Source organism: Lepisma saccharinum, chromosome 2 (genome assembly GCF_977018435.1).
Source record: "Lepisma saccharinum chromosome 2, izLepSacc3.1, whole genome shotgun sequence".
Lineage (NCBI taxonomy): Eukaryota > Metazoa > Arthropoda > Insecta > Zygentoma > Lepismatidae > Lepisma > Lepisma saccharinum.
This window is the reverse complement of record NC_139230.1, coordinates 179,959,803-179,982,163: the sequence shown is the minus strand read 5'-3', so window position 1 is coordinate 179,982,163 and position 22,361 is coordinate 179,959,803. Positions and strand designations below refer to the sequence as shown.

Sequence of the window (22,361 nt, the reverse complement as noted above, 5' to 3'; positions counted from 1 at the left end):
GCTCTTTTTCCAGTTCTTTCCAACACTAACCGTGGGTAAATTTATGCTTTTGCTTACTTATAATTTGTTCTATGCACCCATTACTTTCATGTAATCTGTGTAAGTTGTGGAGCGTGGCATGCTTTATGTTTACAGTGTTGAGCATAGCAGGCACTTGGACAAGTTGTCATCTCCATCTTGATGACGTCACAGAAACCCTACCGTGGTTGTAAACATAGGCTGAAAAAAAAAAAAAGGTATCTTTTATGAACAGACCATCAAGAATGGGGGACAAGCGGTCGAAGGACCTTGGATTCACAGACCTGCTGTGATGACTTGGCCTGCCTGACACCATTGCACTCAACAGGAAATGCAGCGCGATGGTTGGGTGCGGGAGGGTAGAAGAACTGGGCTCTCCTTTCGATGCGCTAAACTTAGCGAATCTCTTGCATATAGCAAGCTGTTTCATGATGTCACGTGACTAATTTCATGCAAATATGCGAATATTCTGACTTATATTTTCATTTCCTCTCTAAGATATTTAAAGTGCAATATTTGTATTATTTTCCTTCGTCATCGCCACATCTCCCGATGACCGCCTCTGCTCAAGATAGAGGAGGGGAGAATCCTTACCTCCTTTAATAAATGTATCAGTCACAAAAATTCAGTCACAAGTAGAGCGGTGTGAACCTGCGCGTTGACGTGGTGCGTGGCACGAATTTTGACGCTACGCGTTGCATGCCCAATTCGTCCATCAAAATGGTGTGAGACGATCCCACACTAATGTTAGCCTCTTCTGCTAGCTCCCTCACTGTTAATCGACAATTTGCCCGCATCAATTCACGCACTAGGTTGATGTGAACATCGTCTGTTGATGTGGACAGTCGCCCACTTCGAGGATCTTCGTCCGTCGAAGTTCTCCCAGTTTTGAACCGAGTGTACCAGTCACAACACTGTGATCGGCTCATTGCTTCATCACCGAAGGCTTCCCAAAGCATTGTGAACATCTCTGTGGCACTTTTACCGAGCTTGAAACAAAATTTAACGCACACACGTTGCTCCTGCAAATCTTTAATTTTTCACACAGCCACAAAATGTCCCACTGACCGCTGCAGACTCTGACACGTGTCGCTTGCGCGTGTGAATGGCTTGCACTGAGCTCCAGGCCTTGTTGCAATGTACTTCACAAAGCCACTAGATGGCGCAACTGTGTTCATTTAATTCCATCAAGTAGTTTGCGCGTAGTACACTCAATCCGGTCATTTTTTTAACACCCCTTGTAGCTTAGGCAGATATCTGAAAGTGGCATCAGAATTTGGAGCTACCTCAGAATATGAAAAATCAATTTTTCATCCACCATCTTGAAATGCTTTCAACAAATGCAAATACAACATAATATCATTCCTTGGGTGTACCTATTTACGACATGAATTTCAGCTTAAAAACTCAATTTCCTACAGATATTGTGGTCTCAAAATTGGTGACTTTCCCCAACCCTTCCTAAACCACACACTATATTACAGAGCTTTTACTAAAAACGTCAAGCTCAAGTAATGTCCTAATGTAGCTGAGACTTGGTTTTCTTAAACTATGAAAACCTAACCTCAAATATTAGCATAACTTAAAGATCTCTCAAGGCATGTTAAATGTCCACCATCTTTAAACATGGTGACAATTTTTTCTCAAATACAATATGACAATCCTTTAAGTTATCTTGTAACTCAAAAGCTTTACATTTAAGGCAAAATGTATGTTTGCGATTTTACCACCACTCCTCTCCTAAACTATGAAATATAATTTTAAAAGTTTTACTGCAAAATTGCGGACCCACCGATTATCTACAATGACCGAGTTTAGTTCCTTATAATCCGAAAATGCATTGTAGACAGACAGTCAGGCCCATAGCTAGAGGGGGGGGCAACTGTCCCCCTGAGAGCCTGATTTGCCCCACCCCCCTGTGAAAAATACAGAACACATTCCTACCTGGAATTCTCACTAATCGTTACAATTATATTATGTATTACTCTATCAACATAACAAAGACACTTATTGATTTTGTGATTTATTAAGGTGTGTGGGATTCTGTATAATGTTGTACCAGGATTGGGCAGGGAGGGGGGGGGGATTCCCATCCAGATTCAGACTTCGGGAAATAATTTCGCAATTTCCAGTATCTAGAACAGTTGTGACATTTTGAGTAGTCTTGAATTAAAGATGCCTAATGTGTTGGGATGTTTTTCTTGGATGTGTTGTTATGAAGTTTGAACTGCTTAATTTATTGTTTCCCAAGTCTACCTTTTTGTAAAAGTGATTCATGTGGTAGACAGAGGAAGTGGATATTTGATTTTTGTTACTTAGCGTGGCTTTTCTGCAACTTCTAGCTAATCGCGACAATAAGTGATGTGAAATTTATGAACAGACACTCACACACAGTGCCGCATTACCGTTCCCCCAACCTTGGATGGAAGTCCATTCTAGGGGGGGGGGGGGGGGGGGCAAACACTGAAGTAAGGAAACAAGACTAGCAGAATCTAAGAATAGTAGGACAAATGGATACTCAAGATGAAATTAGTTTTCACGTGTTTCTTGCATTTTTCTACCAGACGGCCAAGGGCACTTGCAGGGGTCATAGAGGGGCAAAGGACCCCCTCGATTTCACATTTTATACAAATAAAAATACATTTCGTAAAATTTCCTTGCTCGCTTCACTCGCAATCTCTACTATTTTTAAAGTCCATGTTCAGAGCCATAGCTATGGGGCACCGGGAGTCAGCCCTGGAAGCCAAACGATCTAAAATAAAATAAAAAATTCAAGAGAATGCAATGATGCCCTGTGAAATTATTTGCACCCTACTACATCAATATTGTTTTCAGCTTGCAAAAATTTGGATTATTTCGGTTAGAAAGCGATAAAATTTGTAGTTTGATACGGGTTACAGTAGGCATCTTGTGGAGTGTAAATGTAAATTTCAAATCTTATGAATCATTTCTCTTATGCAAAAGCATCAAATATGATAAGCAACATAGGTATGTGTTACGAACAATAAATGCATTTTATAAAGGAAAAGGTAAGTGATATCCCTGACTGTTGGCATGATATCATTTCCATAGTATGTTATATAGTGCTCTTAGAATTTTAAATGGCAGCAAAAATAAATGCTATTTGCAACTGCGACGCTATCAATGGGATTGCATACATTAACGTCAGAAGATGCCATATTTCGATTGATTGTAACATCGAAAGAAAAATTGGATGAGCAAATATTTACTGAGAAAAGTTGGTTTCCTTGATGTCCTGTACACGCTATGAAAGTTGTTGGTGTTATCAGGCAGCACCCTATGAATATAAGTTCAAGAAAATTACAAGTAGAAAAAAGCTGCAGTGAAATTAATACGAATGAAAATCTCTCAAATTATATTCTAATAATTTTCTTATATTTACAATATTTTACTGTGTCTGTAACAGACGTCTAAAAATACCTTAGGCACAACCTAATTTTTTGGCAAATAATTCTGTCAACTCTTCTGCTGTGGAGTGGCTTCTCCTAATTGTATTCATATTTCTTAAGCCAATCTGCAACTAGCAGAAATCAGTATCAGGATAAAAAAAACTGATATTAGGGGTTTCTAAGCTTCTGCTCAAAAAGTGGTGGTGATAAGCAGTCCAAACCTCGTGCCGCGGGGATAGGGTAAGGTGAAGGAGGTCCCTTATATTGCTTGGATTCATACCATAGTCATTAAGGAACATATTTTTCATAATGTAAAGAGGATACAAAATTTTCATCTATGAAACTTAATATGAAATATTAATGATGACACTGTATAATCCAAGAAGTCATTGATCAATCAAGGCTTTCAAGCAAATAGAAGTAAGGGACCCATATTTTAATGTTCTAGCAAGTACAAAAAATGTATTACAAATTTTTACACAATTCAACAAAATGTAGTTAATATGTAACTATTACTGTTTAATTAATTCGATTTTTCTTGCATAACTCAACACAATGGTGGTATTGGATTCTCGTTAGATTCCTTTGTGCATAAAAATCTTGCATAATGGAAACTAGAGGGAAACATTATGAAGTGCAATTTATAAATGTCTCCCTTAATCAGTTCTGCAGACAAACCTAAAGCTGTTGATACATATTAATTGTCTATTAACATTACCGATCTGTAAATATCAAGTAGATACAGTCCCGATTAGCCTATTTATGTTAAACTTCATGTTTGTATTATTTGGCAGTCCGAAAGGTCATTATCGAAATATTGTTATTTGATGTTGCTCGAACTTTTTTGTTCGTTGGAGTTTCAAGATATCATCCCTTTCCTGTCACACATCACTTTTGGGGAAGGGGGGCAAGTGCTCCTGTGTACCCTGCTATATCTGCCAATGCGACACAATATATTAAAAATGGCTACGGGCCTGCACAGTTTTGGGGAAAAAGAGAGCATGGTATAGAGCGTGCGTGCAACATGAGGAAAATCAGTTTTTCATTCACCATCTTGAAACACATTCTTCAATTTCACTCACATGCAATACCATTGCAGTCTGCCAAGTTTTCTAGCTCCAGAAACTTCAATCATGTTATCTAAATATTTCAGACCCTTTTGATTTTTTGTTTCTTGAATATATGTTCATATTACTTTACAAGTTTTCTCAAACTGTTGACAATTCTAGAATCTCACAATTATTTAAAGCAATAATTTACAACATTTTCTAAAAAAAAAACACATTTTGAGTGGGTATCTTGGTGGGTTTTTCTGAAAAAAAAAAACCCGCATGGGGAAAACTGGGCTGGGCCCACCCGGGCCAACCCTGGTGTGTGTGTGTGTGTGTGTGTATAGCATGTATGTATGGGAGGCTGAATTTTGTACCCCCCCCCCCCCAATGAAAAATGTTCCTGCACCCACTGATAACTCCTAAGAATTTTATGCATTACACAAGATTTTAGAGGGATAATTATGGCATATTCATATTTTTTTTTCTTTCAAAATTACGAAGTGTGCTGGCATTGGTCATGCCAGAATGCAGTACCAGGTGTGCCCAACATCTGGCTATGTAGAAATGCCAAGATTAAATAAATGATTTGAAAGTTATGACACAGAAAGATAGGTAGGTTGGTTAGGTTTATGAGATTTCGTTATTCAATACACAATTTAGATGGAAAGTTGAATTTTCTATCCTAAAGACAATTATGCCCCATGTAGCTTTCTATTCCCTTTTTCTTATAAACTTGCTATGTTCATGAAGAATGATTTCAAACATCCATAACACTAATGCTGTCACATACTGTAGCTGTGCAGTCTAAAGTTTGCAAGGCCATGTACAACAGCCGAGCAAGTGGGTACATGTCGTCAGCCTGTGTCGACAGGCAGGTTCCAACCAGACTAGTAGTGGTTTTCTTCAAAGGAATCATACTGACGTTCAAAGTGGGAGATGCTTTGAGTGGCACCCAGCATGATTTTTAGGTCTCGTTTCTTCAACTTTTGATCATGGAGTGGAGTGGATGGACAGATTCCTTACTAATCATTATTCTTAGAAAGTCTTTTCAGCATTGTTTTAAACACTTCATTTGTTTAAAGCTTGTTCTTTTGCTTCTGATTAAAACAAAAAAAAAATGTTTTACTTGTTTCTTTTAAAAAAAAACACAAATATTTCCAACCCTGCTTGTCTTGGATTTTCACGAAGTATTTCACATGTGCTGCCAACAAGCCGTCGAACCAAACTGATGCAAAGCAGAACTACTCTTCCGCACAGCCTTGCCAGCTGGAATAGTGGGGATGCACCTTAAGGCACAAGCAATGAGCTCCTACTATAGGACATATGCAGGTTTGAGACTCCTGGGGGAAGCATAATACCTTCTCCTGAGATTTCAGCCTGTTTATGTCACTGGTGGCCACCCACCAATGTGAGGAAATTGGGGAGCTACAAATGAATAGTGCAACCCCGTCATAGAAAACCTACAACAATGACTGGGGGTTCTTCGTGCTGATCACACGTCACCCCGTAACTGGTTGGATGATCTCACTCCTCTGGTGGGAATGATGGCAGCAGTCAGTAAGTCGACACAGGTCCTCATGGGCTGTACCGCCACAGGTTTATGAGGTTTATAAGGCTTATGCTTCCAATAAAGTTTACTAAAATTTAACTCTCATGGATAAAAGCAATTTTAAAAAAAGAAGAGCACATACACACATGCATTTAAATAATAAAAAAACTGGCTTCCATTAAACTCACAATAATTAGAAATGCAAAAATGTATAACAAAAAAAAAATAGGTCGACAATAGAAGAAATATAACTTAACAAATATGCATTGCTGAAATTATTGATAAAACATCAAATATGGCAGAATTATTGATATGATTTGGAGGATAATATAATGTGAATACATAGTTACTTTGTGTTTCTCACACTGTTGTGGAGCATGATGTAGTGACTTGTTTTTCAAGTTAAATATATAATGCTATTGTTCTCTGTCAACTTTTCTATTGAATAAAATTTTGGGGTAATTCCATGTCAAATCAACCAGTGCATAAACCTTTGATGTCATGGATTTTGCTAAATTTTGGTATACATGTTTCTTATCATCTGAAATATAGAAAATATTTCTTTTTATTATTATTTTTCATGTTGCCAGTGCTTTAGCTATTGAAAGTTGAAAATTGCCCAAAAACTGCTCACCACTGAAACTTTAAGGGCCACTTATTCAATGTCCAGTTAAGGTTCATGTTAGCATGTAACTGGAAGTTTGTGAAAATTTTGGTTTTTCAATGTACAGTTAGCTCATAACTGGAACTCTGGTGGCGATTATCTTTACTGCTAATTCTTCTTGCCGTTACCAGCCTAACTGGAAGTTGAGAAGCGACATGGCTGCCTCATGCAGCTATCGAAGTTCCACACTCACACCTTCACTGTCAGATTAAACAAGATATGATTCATAAAAATGTTAAATTGGCACAGAAGAAGACTTGTTTTGTTTGGCAGAGCTTACCAATGTCCATGCAAATATAGAAATTAACCTCTTAACTGGGTAATTTCCTCGTCGAAAGCCCAATCTGCCCTGGGAATTTTTGTTGATAAATTGATGAATTTCGTAAACCAATATTTTAGTTAATATTTCTGTGCTCCATGGCATACCATTTAGGTATTGTTTATTCTTTTATTGGTCCTTGTTGTACTTTTTACAATATGTGAGATTTACAACTACAATATATCTCGGATTTCCTCAGCAGGAAAAACACTCAGTCGCTTCCGATTTGCCTGAGCCATTATTGCATACGCGATAGAACTGAACGTCGGGCTGTGTTCGTTGCTTCCCGCTAACTCTAACGGTTACAACAGTCTGGAAGTCAGAGCCATCTGGTGAAACAAAGAAGAAAGTAATTTTACGAAGTATCTCGTCATACACAACAGATATCAGCAGTAAGAACATGAGAACGTAGTATCCCGTCATGCCCATTATAAATCAGTAGAGCCAGAACGGAGTATTACGTCATACCCAGTTAAGAGGTTAAGCAGCGTACTTGCTAGAATTTGCTTGGTGAGGTTGTGTTGGAGAATTTGTGACAAGGATTCACCAGATGGGTGAATCTCCAAACGGGAACTTGGTGTAGTGGTTAGTGGCAGCACCTTGCGGAGCATGTTGTGTTTTGTAATATGAGTTCGAGTCCTGGTCAGATTTCTTTTTTCTGTCAAATAATTTATTACGTGTGTTGCCTTCAATTCATGCTTTATTGTTGAAAAATCTTCTCAGAAAAATATTACAGTAAATTTTAAAATTATTATTACATGAACCTTTATATTTTTAGAACTTGACCTACAAAGCATGCAGTCAAATGTACAATATCTACATATAAATAGTGTTTATATCAGCAGACAGATATTATTAATGTTTCGACTTTCGAGTTCTTCATGCTTCTTCTACAAGAAAGTATCTGCGCTTGTGCCTCATAACTGCATTTCCCCCACATGGAATTGACTTTTATTAGAAGAAAGCCAAATCTGTAGTGCTTGTTTTCGTTAATTTATTTCTTAAGCACGCAGAATGTATATGCAGCCATTGTTCCAAATAACATGCTTTTGAGTGCGGCGCACTTGTAGTTCTATATTTGAACGCCAGGCTGTGTGTCAATTGACGTGGTTTGAAACTTTACTAATAGTTGACGTTCAGATAGATTCCCTATTTTCCGCACTTCAGCATTATCAACATACTATTTTGGAGTCATTTGATATACAACATTTTTATTTTTTTAAAGTTGTTTCAAAATTTTATTTAACAATTTCCAAAAAAATGAAATTTTCAAAAATTTTACACATATTGGTATGCATCTACTGAAGGTTCAGTCAAAATTTCAAGATGGTATCTCTTTGGTATCATGAGTGAGAGACAATGAGTCATCCCTTTCCTGCAGTGACTTGTTTATTCCTGCTCTCCCATGCTTTTTTGTCCAACTGGATCAGCTGTGGTGTATCTGTCAGAGTGTGTACATCTCAGTTAACTTCTGTGCTGTGAATTGTTTGAAACTTGCTTTATTAGTGTCTTCCTTTTTTAAAAAGAATCTTGATATGGATGGCAAGAAGTGGTCCATTTACTGTTGTAATCCTTTGAACAAAAAGGGACACTGGTGTAGTAAAGATCAGAGGAATGTGGCAGCTTGGATGATTTCTTTAAATTATGGAATTGAAGGGGTATTTAAGAGAAAAGATGAAAGATCAATTACTTACCTGTGTGAGTACGAAATGTAGATCAAAACAACATTTCAGAGGTCATGACTGCCTCCTTCTTCAGGTTAATACGTATTCCTAGACACCTGATATGGTGTCACGTTAAAAAAGTGTTAATTGAGGATACAAGTAAAAGGGGTACTACTTTCGTATAGGTGAGACATTTATTTCACACTTTTTTACATTGCTAACGTACTATTCTGCATTGCCGAACATTTCTTTAGGTGTAATAATGAATTTCTAATGAAAATAATGTCTATTTCTTATATTTATGAGTACTTACTGTTTGTTATTTCGATTCTGTAACACACAATATGGGGATAGCGTACTGGTACATCGTGTGTTGTGCGAATGTTTTGTCGATTTGGAGTGTGTATGCAGTGTTGCAACCTTGTTCACCGAAAAATACCTACTTTCGTGCCCAGATTTGAAATTATACTAACACCTCACAAACCATTGATGTTAGCCCCACAAACCATTGACGTTAGTCCCACAAACCATTTCCCGTAAGGTTAGATTAGGCAAGCATAGTTTAAAAAAAATTTTAAAAATTAAAAATACTCGACACGTCATGTTATAGTGAAAACACAGCGAGGTTTGAAACACTTACTGGGGGTTACATCATCTAACACATGAAACATTGTGCTCACGTGCAGAAAGCAAATGGCGGCAGCAGCAATAACATGTCAGAGATATTTTTTCGCAGATAAACACATGATTTCGCATTAAAATAGATCAAAACTACATTCCCGAACTTCAACAACGCTAAAGAAAATGATTTGTGTAAGTATTTTCTTCTGTAAAAAGTAAGAAATCAGTCTCCACTGTACGAAAGTGTTACCACAAAAGGTTATGGTAAAAAAACAAAAATGCGCGGTTTTAGATTTTAGTTTTATTAGTGTGGAGGTTACAGCTACAATGCATTTTTTCCATAAGTGTTTTTTACCATAACCTTTTACCTGTATCCTCAATTAACACTTTTTTAACGTGACACCATGTCAGATTTCTAGAAATACGTATTAACCTGAAGGAGGCAGTCATGACCTCTGAAACGTTGTTTTGATCGACATTTTGTACTCACACACATAAGGAATTGATCCATGATCTTTTTAGCATTTCTCTTAATTAGCTGTGAGTAATATGCACATCACAATATGTTACGGAATTGAATAAAACATGAAAATTTGCACTTCCTGTAGACTGCAGATGGGGAAGAAAAAGCATTCTATCGTTCCAGAAAAAAAAAATCCTTCAGAGCCAGATGATAATGCTGGTCCTAGTTCCAGTAAGTAAGATTTAGAATATATGGATGTTGATACAGGGTTCAGCTACTCGAATGCCTCTTTGATCTCTTTTGGTGAGTCTCCAGTGAGTAACAAGAAACTGAAGAGTTTGAAAAGGTATTGCAGAGAAAAGATAAACAAAATAAGAAATACTTATACCCAATCCCTTTTAATGAAGAAGGTGATAAAGAAGAATGCCACTGTAGCAATTCAGAATCAAAAATTTTTGAGCAACTTAAAGAGATATTTGAAAATGCAAATAAAAGTGAAAGGTTCATGATTTTGTCTATTTTACCCAAAAGTTGGCCATGTGCAAAAAATGAAAAGGAGCTTGGTATTAGCAATTACTTAGCAAGGAAAGAAAAAAAAACTCATCGAAGAGAATGGAATTTTGTCCTCACCTGACCCCAGACCTGGAAAAACTTTACCAGAAGAAACAGCCTCATTAGTTAAATAATTTTTACTGCAGTGATGAAGTAGCAGGCAAATGCCTGGCAAGAAAGACTATGTTTCCGTGAGGGAGACATATGTTAAACGTATCCACATTAAAAAAAGATTGATCCTTGGAAATCTGAGAGAAATATACAGACTTTTTAAATCTAAATACCCGCTACTTAAGACTGGGTTTTCAAAATTTGTAGAATTAAGACCAAAGAGTTGCATAATAGCAGGAGCCAGTGGTATCCACAATGCATGTGTTTGTACCACTCATCAAAATGTCAAACTAATGATAGCTGGAGTGATGAAGTTGGTATGTATGCTTGTGTATTTATAATGTGGTTAGGTATGTAAAATATGTTAACTTAAATCATCGCATGGTCTTGATAGGAATTCACTTTTCATATAATACCAAAGAGATAATACCTTGAAATTTTGACTGAACCTTCAGTAAATGTGTACTAATATGTGGAAAATTTTTGAAAATTTTGTAAATAAAATTTTGAAACAACTTTCAAAATCTGTTTTTAACAAAAAACCAAGCATGTTGTATATTAAATTAAAGTCCTCTTCAAAACTTTAAAATGAGACCATTCCCAGCCCTGTAGTTGAAACAGGTCTCTTGAAAATTGCATTTAAAGTTTCAGCGGTGAGTGTTTATTAGGCAATTTTGTCAATTTTCAAAATTCAATAACTCAAAAATTGGCAACATGAAAAATATATAATAAAAAACATTCTATATTTCAGATAAGAAACGTGTATACCAAAAATTAGTCAAATCCATAACATCAAATTCCAAAATTTATTTTTTCTTGGTTAATTTGACATGGAATTACCCTTTGGTGACCAAATTAAATGTCATGCTTAGTTGCCAAATGGCGCCTACTTGTGGAAGTCCTATTTGTAACGCACATTGTACCAGATATTTTATGAAACTTTCTTTTTTTTAATACACACATACATGTGCATGATCAGCTTTTGAACATCTGATAAAACATGAGGGATTCTCATTGCCCAACATAGCTGTGGTGAGGAAAACATGGTAATTTTAAATGTTATATACCAAGAATATTGCATACAGCATATTGCACAACCAATGAAAAACTACCAGTAGGTTGTGAATGGTTGGCAACATGCTAGTTGCTAGCAGCAATCTTGAGGGAATGTCACATCTTCATGCAATTGCACACCCACAATAAGTGGTAGACAGCTCTATCAATATTTTGAGAAACCGTAACAAAAAAAACTTCCAACATGCTAGAATCAATGCCAGTCTCACTGGCAACCACAAACATTCAAGTAAAATACCAATTTTTAAGATACTAATCAACAAAGCTGAAAAAAAAAGGACGGCCCACGTTCTTTTTGTTTTATTGGGAACTCATCATGCTACGAATGCAATTTGAACATGGTTCGATTTTGATTTACTTCTGTTAACACATACTGCGTAGTTCTAGCTATTACTTTAGATTTTGTTCAATGTATGCTTTTGTAGTTAGGTTAGGCAGGTCAGGTTTGGTTCTCTTAGCATTAAAATAAAGTCCCTAAATGCATTCTACTAAGGTTCCGATTTACTTCTATATTAATTCCCACTTGTCTACGATACTTACTCTCACTTGTCAATAGAAAATACATCATCCATGGGAATTGCACATGCTTGTGTAAGGTAATTTTTAAGTTTATTTTTTTTCAACATAAATAATTTATTTTAGAAATTCATACAGTGCTCATTACATTAAGGAAGGTTCAAATTTCGTGTGACAATGATTGCCAAATTCTACGATAATTAGTATTCCTGCAAAGTATAATTTGAAAAATAAATTATAAAACAATCGGAATCGTTACCAAAAAGACCCTAATATGCTGAACATGTTCACCTGACCCTATCAACTTCTAGTATCTCAGTAACTACTAACATTTCCTACAGTCAACTACAGTCAAAGATCTTCCAAACAGAAATTTAATGCAACACATATTTTTTTTCTATTGTACACTCCTGTTCGGATAAATTGGCATATATTTCAACAGTCCAAACTTATAAAATGTGCCACTTTAAGTGAACAGGAGTGTACCACCTGTCTGTCTAGTAAAATAATAATTTCATTATCTTAGTTTTTATGAACCAAAAGAATTATCATAGAAAAATCAACCCATAGCTCAAGTTCAGATTGTATACTTCTGAACAAATCATGGTATGCATTCTTTCTTTTTACAAGGTGTAATTTCTATTAGGAATGAGGAAGATTAATCGGTACTCTATCGGTATCAGCCAATATAGGCATATTGGTGTATCGGTATATAATTTTTATGGATAATTTCCATGCCCTACTTCTTAAAAAATAAATGTCTAAATATGCAACTTCTTTTGCACTGCAGTTACATCAAAACACTTATCTTAAAGAGGTCAATGAACCACTCAAGTTCTTCAAGGACCATTTGGAATTTTGTATCGGATCAGTTCGTATCAGTTTTCAGTATACGCAAATTTTATGTCGGTACTTTATCGGTATCGTCCCATCTATAATTTATGTCTGCAAACACATACTTCATAGGCTCAGTGATTACTTGCTGCAAGTTTTCTAGAGAATGATTATTCCTTTCTGTTTACTCCCATTGCCGCCCCCTGTGGCGGAGTGGTTAGCACATTGTGCTACGGGTCCCGGGTTCGAATCCTGGCCTGGGCATGGATGTTTGTGAGTGTCCATTTATCATATCATTCCTCATTCCCATCTTTGCAAATTAGCCAAAAGTGGCACAAAAAGCGAAGTAAAATAAAGCAAATCAAATGACAAAGGTTTACTCCTATTGGCATATCTTGTTTGCTAGCAGCCACTTGTTAACAGACTGCTGCTGCTACTACGTTACATGACGTGAGATGCAAAGGGGTACTTTGTCCCTAAATGGTTTTATTGTTAGGTTAAGCAAGTCAGGTTTACCATTAAAATGTCATCACTAAATGCTTGTAACACCTGAACATATAATAACTGATCTCACACGTTAAAATCTCTGAGTTTCGCATGAAAATCTGCCACTACTCCATGGCTGAGACTACCGTAAATGGAGAAAAACTGCTCAGTGGAAAGCATAGATGATCATGTAAGCTAGTTTATAAATCATAATTTCTCTTGATAAGTATTACTCAGTGAAGCTTTGAGCTATGTTAATTAGTTTGCCAAGCTTCAAACTTACTTCGACAATTATTTCCAGTATTCTTAAACACTTCCTAATACTCCTGTACAACTTGCAAAAATCATTGAACATTTGGAACCATTACCCAATGCACCCTCGGTATGAATTTTTTAAATGTAGGAAGTATCTCCTTGGATTACACGGTATGAATTTTTTAAATGTAGGAAGTATCTCCTTGGATTACAGAGTTTGGCAATCTCTGTTGCAGAAAAATATTTCCCAGAAATTGATCAATTTGACTCTACACCATGAAAAAAATAATATGTAGATTAGTTCTGATTTATATACTGTCCAATTTTGACATTTAAAAAATGCTCACATAGAACACACAGCAAGGATGAGGTCATTAGAGCTAACGAATTTAAAACATTATAATTACATCAAGATTAGAATGCATGAAAATATGCGACATATTAGCAGTTTTTAAAAAAAATTAAAAGTATGATAAAGGCAAAGTCCAAAAGATAGCACTCCTTGCCATGAATAAGAATTTTCCAGTTCCTTGTGTCCAGAAAACTGAAACTATATTATACTGGAAAGTCCATTTTATGAGCAATTTATTTAAGATTCTAATACTGATTACACAAAATTATTAAATTTTAATTTTTAACCAACATCCTTCAGTGGCACTGTGAAAGCATTATTTCAAAAATTGAGAAATGAAATCTTGATTAGTAACTTATAGTTTGAATGTTGTAAACACCTATTGGGTATTGAGCAAATATTGATAAAATCATCCATAACTCTATAGAATGTATGTTTACTTCCATTCAATAACATGTGTGACCCTTCAACTAACCGAAACTTGAAATAAATGCAAGACATTTTGAATTTTTTTATGCATCACCTGCATAAACACTGGTCCAACAAATGGAAAAAAATGATATCATATATCAATGTCAAAAGGAGGAATAAATGCTTTTTTACCCATAAATTAGAGATCAAGAAAAGACGTAAAGTGCATAAGATGTAATTATTGGATGCATCGTCACTACTAACTCGGCCTCACCAATGGTATAGTGGTAACTTTGTTACTCGTAATCCACGGGTCCCAGGTACGATACCCAGTACATTGCACAGTGGTTTCGATCCCACTTTCACCTGTAGGTTCAGTACCGAATAACCTATCTGTGCATGAAGTGGACCTAAAATAAAAATTCAAGCCACTACTAACCAACCAATTTGTAGCAGGCTTCATAGAACGACATGTATTCTACAACCAAAATTTGACTTTCAATGCTTAAAAAGAACATATTTGGCATTCTGTAACATTTGCTAACTCGTTGAATAGGCATATTCATTCTTGACTAAGATCAACATAAAATGTGTGTATGTATTTGTGTACACACACACACAATCAACAGCAAACAAATAATAGTAAACCATAACATATTTTAAGATGCATAACAGCTTCGAAAGCACTTTTAGTATTCGAATATGCAATATTCTACTCTCGACCTGTGTAAATTAAGATACAGGTGGATAAAAAAAATCTGTGCTTTATGTCTTCTAGTGGAATGCTATGGTATTACATACTGGCAGTGTTTATTTTCTCTATTTATAATAATAGATACCATGGGTGTGGGTATCAAGTAAGGGTAAATATGTGTCATTATAGTAAAGTATTCTTTCAGAGTTCATGTGATTTACTTTGCATTTTTTCGTGGAATAAGTTTTTATTTGTATCACTTTGGTAAACTTACAACGAGTATCAGAACCATTTCTCCCCCCCCCCCAAAAACCCTGCGAATTCATAAGTATGCTTAAAAACACACCTGGAAGTCATCCCACAAAAATACAATAAAATTTAAAAAAATTATGGCACTGCAAAGAGTTTTAAAATTTCTAAATTATGGCTGGCAAGCAACTGTCAAATTAATTATGTGTGATATGAACTTTTGAAAAATATTTTTAAGTAGATGAAAACCTAATGTGCACATGTCTTGTGAAGATGCAACCATTGTAGTTAAGCCTTCCTTACCTTAGATGGCTACACACAGCACCCATATTTTTTCTATTGATTCAAAACATTTAACTTTTTGCAAACACATTAGCATATTTAGGTAGTTGACTTATGTCAGTGTGTTCATTATATCAAATGAAGAAACCATCCAATAGCTGACAAAACATTTCAGTATGCGATTTAGTTTGTTCAGTTACGACATTTTTGGTATTTTATGGTACATCACTACCATATAGTTTTCTATACTATTCTTGTTGATAAGTTCACCTTACACCCAGATTACCCTTCAGACCACCACATATTATTTCCGCTAAAATGATTCAAATGCATAATATAATGGCATGTTTACTTCCATTCCCCCCCCCCTCCCCTGCCCGCAGCCCTGTCCAAAAGAAATTAACTGAATATTTTCCCAATATTTGAACTTTTTGTTCTGATTTGGTGTGAGCTCTGTACATAAGGAAGAGAAAACTAGCCTATGAAAACTCTCTTCATAAAACTACATTTTACACATGTTCACAACGAGGGAATCAAACCTAACTGGATCAACATACACCAAAGCATTTACTACTTTGTGATACTGCATCTTTGCAGGCATACAAAAGCAAACTGTTCTCACAGCAGAGTATGTGATGTATCCACCAATTCCAAAATTACTGCACCATTACCCCCTTTTAACATTTTTCACAAAGTTCCTATTTATGGTCATTTTGGCAGTAAATTTACTTTTATGCCACCCTCAAGAATGATCCCATGTTCACCAACATCGAAAATTCTGGATAATCCCTTGAACAGCAGTACCAATGGTGATCCAGTAATGGCCCTTATCATATGCAGCCTTAATCAATTGGTGAAACATTCACTGTGAATCATGTAGCAGTATGTATCTGATACATATGTATGTATATCTGGGCATGTGATAAATCAGTTTGATGCAGAAGAAGATCATTTTTCAAGATGGCAATAACGTAAAAACAGTTATTTAGAAATATCAGGCTCTGTTCAACATTAATAGTGTAAGAAAAATACATTTAAAAATTATAATCCTGCTTTTTCAAACAATGTATGAAAGTAAATATGTAAACCAATAATATCAATTTCATTCTCTTTTTTTCATGGCTCAAAAACAGCTATTTAATACAGAAATGTTTGTGAAGTTGTGTTTTCATACAAGTTACTGTGAAAAGTAAGCAGGTGCCACAACTATAAATGGAAGTTGTTTTTTTTGGTACATCCAAGTATAGTACCATGTAGTATTTTTACAATAATACAACTGAAGTTTCTTCGTTTAATACTCTCACAACATCATGAACACTTACAGTGGCTCATATACAACATGTAAACACACTTATGTGGTACTGACTTTTCTTTGATGTATGATTTCTACAAGTTGTACAACAGGATGAGCAAAGCTTTGGTAAAGTTCAAAATGAGTTACAGACAGTGGCGGTGATTGGGTTCCAAAACCGGTATGGGGGAGGGGCAAAGACAGTGTATTTCCCTTTGTAGATAAGATTCAGCATAGTGCGGGGGCAACTGCCCCCCCCTCATCGCCGCCACTGGTTACAGATCATTAATAAATATAATTTCTAGAAAAATAACTTTTGTGCACATAACTTGTAATGTTTGAAACCATTTTTATGAATGTGTGTTTACAATCCAGCAACTCTTTCTGACACAGTGGTTCAATCAATTGACACGCGAAAATGAACCTTTTATAATGCAATTTACATGCTGTTTTCACCCCTGTCACTGACTTGTTCATGTTGATATAAACCCACCATCAACCCTTACAGTGTTCACTTGCACATTAAATAGAATGAAGGGCAAAAAATACTAATGCAACCGAACATAAATAGCCTAATCTACTATACATGGATAAGGTAGTCCAGCATGTGCATGTACACTATGTTGCCATTCGTCACCGGACACCAGTACGTTAATCCGGTCGCAGCACCACATCAGTATCGTGTAGGGCCACCTTTCGAGGAAGACTTTCCACCAATTTACGATACGTGTTGATGGGAATCTTGCCTCATTCCTCCTGCAAAGCGGAGCTCAGTGGTTTTTTGGGCAGCATGGCCTGGATCTCAAGCGGTGCTCCAACTCGTCCAAAAGGTGTTGAATGGGGTTGATGTCTGGACTTTGGGCTGGCCAATCAAGTTTTTGCACACCCATGTCCTCGAACCATGTGTTGATAATGCCTGCCATATGACATGGAGCATTGTCGTGCTGAAACATGTATTGGCCAATACCAAATTGTTCCCACAATGTCGGTAGCGCAGAATTGTCCAGAACTTTTTGGTATGCATCAGCATTCATGTTTCCCCAAACTAAAACAAAAGGACCAAGACCATACTACCAAAAGCAGGACCACACCATGATGCCACATCCGCCGAATTTCCATTGTTCGAGAGTCCAATGGCGGCGTTCCTTGCACCACTGTAACCGACGGGTCACATTGCGGGCTGTGATATGTGGCTTGTGAACTGCTGCTCGACTATGAAAACCAAGTGCGACAATCTCCCGGCGGACAGTACGATCACTTGCAGCACTACTGGAAGCCGATCTAAACTCCTTGGCCCAAGTTCCTTTTGTTTTATTGCGATTTCATCATGCTACGAAATGGTTCGATTTTGATGTATGTCTGTTAACACACACTGCAGAGTTTTAGCGATTACTTAAGGTTTTGTTCAATATATGCTTTTGTGGATAGGTTAGGCAGGTTAGGTTTGGTTCCCATAGCATTAAAATAAAGTCCCTAAATACATTCTACTAAGGTTCCGATTTACTTCTACACTCATTCCCACGCTTTTACGATATTTACTGTCGCTTGTCGACTTGTTGCCTTCCGGTTTGACTTCACCACACGTTTCAAGCATCGATGGTCACGATCTGTTAATATTTTTGGTTTACTGGGTCTGGGTCGGCATGTCATGACCCCCTCTCGCTTCCACTTCACAATAACATCACTCACTGTCGACCGGGGTATCTGAAATTTGTTGGAAATCTCACGGGTCAAATGCCCAAACCTGTGGGCTCCAATGATCATCCCTCATTCTGCCTCACTCAGTTCGCGTCGTCTGTCCATATTGACTGCTATAGCTGGTATGAGCATATTCTCAACCGGCAACGCCTTTTATAGGTTGTATGACATGTACAGACGATCCCGAGCACTTTTTGAGGGGTGTCCGGTGACGAATGGCAACATAGTGTATGTGTGAGAGATCATACATATTTTAATTACAATTATCATTTTACTAGGGGCAACTATATTTACTTATTTTAGTAACAGTTTGTTATATCGGAAACACATTTCTTCAATTTTACAGAATAAACTACTTACGGAAAATGAGTTTCTCAAAGCTTTCCAATGATCGTCAAGGTTGACCGGGAAATCATGTATTTTTCAAGAGAAATATCTCACTGATGCACAATTGCCATTGCTTACGCTACATGAACTGCATGCTGAGTACGCTTGATGACGTAAACCCCTGTCAGTATTTCCAACCCCCTTTTTTTTCACTATGCTTGCCTAACTTAACCAAACCTAACCTTATTGGAAATGGTTCGTTGGACTATCAGTCAGCTACCCATGCATAATGTAAAATTTTCACACGCGACGAACACGACAGTAGGTATTTTTCGGTGAAGATGGTTGGAAACACGGCATAACCACAACGTGAGTCAAAATGTGCCTGCCATATTGTGTGTTACAGACGCAAAGAAAGGAATAAAAAAATAAACTTTGTATGTGAAAAATTGTGTTTGTTTTCATGTAAAAAGCACAATGGCACCTTGAACTATGTTCCGCAATACACAATTGGTAAGTACGAACAATGCGAAACACAAAGTATCCGATTTTAATGTGTCTCCGATATAACGCACTTTTACAGTTGTTTTTTTCATGTGAATGAAATGTTATACATACCAACAGCGAAGGTTTCCTAGTGCAATTTTTTTTTTGTCAGATCATTCAAAACAGCACATAGCGATCATGGTGCAGGACATACACCTATGTTGTACTGCTGTACAATATTGTTAATTATGCTACATTTGGATCAATGCTCATAATGGTGCAAAACATATTGGGATACCACAAGTTATTATATTATTTTTAGCACATAACTAATGTTTTTATGTCCACTTTATGCTCAGATAGGCTAATCAGAACTGACCTGAGACCCCTTGATTACGAAGCAAGAACATTACCATTGATGGAAGCATAAAAATACACATGAAGGAAAAACACAAATAAAAATTATTTTGTTGGTACTGAAGATGCTAACAATATATTTTTATTTGTTGTTTAATTTTCCACCTTTTTTAATGTTGTTGCCTGCAATGATGTCAAGGATATGTTATGTTGAAAATAATTAGAAACATGATGCCCATCATGACCTTATAAATCTTTTGTAAAAATTGAATGAATGCTATTAAATCAATAAGGAAGGCCAATATCTAATGGCCATGATTATTTTCACCAGGTGATACTGTATATGCATGACTCACATGTAACAGTTAGTATTCCAGATGGGTGAAGTTGGTTGATTTTCACACATACGGAAGTTCAACTACCGAGATTCATAGTAACATACAAAAACAGTGCAAAAGTGGTTCGAGTTCCACATGTAAAATTTTAACCAGTTGTAGAGTATCATGATTAAAGGTTTTAGAATACAGTAAATTAATGTGGAAGTAAGTTTGAAGATTGCTGAAACTGTATCATGAAAAGTGCATTGAACAAGTGACCACACTCAAAAGTCGGTACCATCTGGTGTATATATATTTTTTCCGCATTGGAAAACGTTGAATACTTGGACAAGAGATAAAAGAAAGTGCAAAAATACTAAGGCAATGAAACTAGTAGGTATACAAACTTCATCGTAAGATTCCTACAGCCACAGGCAGTTCTGTGTTGTAACAAAGTCATTGACTTTCAGAAAAATTGTTACAACCCAGAAATGTCCATGACTGTATGACTAATTATAATGATAAGAGCACCTAACGACTTGCAAAAATAGTTCTACACAAAATATCCAGTAAGTACACAAACGAAACTTGGGCCTAAGAAGCTGCACGAGTGACGGTACTGTCAAACATATCATTTTTCCTCCACGGTGTACACCTCAATATTGGACTCAATAAACAAATATGATCTGCTATTATTCGGAAACTTTGTTTGTTTGTTTTTGTTTTTTAATAAACTTTGGTGTTCAGGATAATTACATTAGATATCATTGAAATCTCATTTTTCCTGAAAGCAAAAAGTCGGAAGAGAGACGGTTAAAACTAAATGGAGTAATGGAATCACAAATCAATATTCCCTGCCTCCTAATGAATGTAATCGTACCGAATGCATATCGCTAAAAATATATGTGTACATTTAGTATAATACCACAACAGTACACATATGCATTTGTTAGCAGGTACGTAAGTACTGTGGGTACCGTAACAATCGCTGATAAACTAACACATTACAGTGTGTTTGCAACGTAAAATACGTGCAATAAAGGTTCGATCCTGACGATATATGACCGAATGACAGGGTACACTTGGTGTCACTACAGTAACATGTGAATGTCGCAAAATGTTTACCACCATGTCACTCGCTACATAAAACCTTATTACCAAAAGTAGGCTGTCATGCAAACATTCATACTCGAGTCCCATTATTTACATATGACCTACCTGCTGAAACAGTCTTGAGCACTACTGGATTTCCATTTCGGCAACAGTGATTCAACCAGGCTACAACATCCCGTTGCGTGTAACCTGCAACCTTCTGTCCCTGTATTTCCAATATAATGTCTTCTTCTTCTAGTTTACCACTAACGTAGTTTACATTATCCTGTGAAATGTCACAAACACATGCAAATTCGCCGTTATCTGATCCACCTTTAATACCGAAGTTTAAAGTACCATCAGAACTTGTTGTTAACACCGTTTCACGAACACCCTGTCTCCAATGTGCCTCTGCTTCAGCGTCTGGGGAAGGAGTACTATCTGCTCTGGATTTACTTGGAGTACTAGGCCTCTTTTGGCCAGGTTTCAGCATTATGACATAATTTTCCACACAAAATTGTCCTGTTCGGTACGGAAAGAACACACACAAACACAGACACTACATTTCGCCAACATTGAGGGACCAGTCCAGTGTTAAGTGTCATCACCTAGAAGCCATGTTGATTATGTTTTATGTCCGTTATCGTAGACTCTAGCCAGGTGTCAGGTGGCTTCTATTTTTCGACGTCGCTCCTCCATTCTTTGCAGGCTGTGAGGCTCTTAGCATCACCGGAAATCATCGACACAGATGCAATTTCGCATATCTACTCTCCATCCCTGTCACTGTACAACATTTTTTTTCAAATACCACTTTAAACACCTGTCAAACACTTCCTTTTGAAATGCGGCCTAATTCCACTGTTTCTTGCGCATGCGCATACTACGAAATTCAGAAAGGATAAGGTCGACACCCTCTCTGTACTTCTATGCAGATCTGTTTCTCCAAGCCCATTACAGCATAGCAAGGTAGCCGAAAAACAAGATGAAATAAATGCCACCGAACTCTTCCCGGTTATCCGTAGAAGATCTAGTAGGTTTTTAAAAGCGGGCAGCGGATGTGCATTTGCTAGAGCGCATTTTTATGTAGGAACATATACATTAACAGTGTACATCACTTTTGTTATGTATTCGGGATGCAAGAAACAAGGACCTTTACTAAAAATAATAAATCCGATGTTGCTGTGGACAAACACAAAATATAATTGTAATCCGCGAAC

At 36.6% G+C, this 22,361-nt stretch overlaps 1 protein-coding gene across 3 annotated transcripts in view; it reads right to left on the bottom strand.

The window, feature by feature from the left end:
* Magi (membrane associated guanylate kinase, WW and PDZ domain containing protein magi) overlaps nt 1–21,999 on the bottom strand; it is a 180,583-nt gene extending 158,584 nt beyond the window's left edge. For all 3 annotated transcript variants that reach the window (XM_083117760.1, XM_083117762.1, XM_083117764.1), the window contains exon 1: nt 21,271–21,999. In XM_083117760.1, the coding sequence (XP_082973886.1) occupies nt 21,271–21,637 (367 nt within the window). In that variant the 5' untranslated portion in view covers nt 21,638–21,999. The remainder of the gene's footprint in view (nt 1–21,270) is intronic.
* Nucleotides 22,000–22,361: the final 362 nt, after the last annotated feature.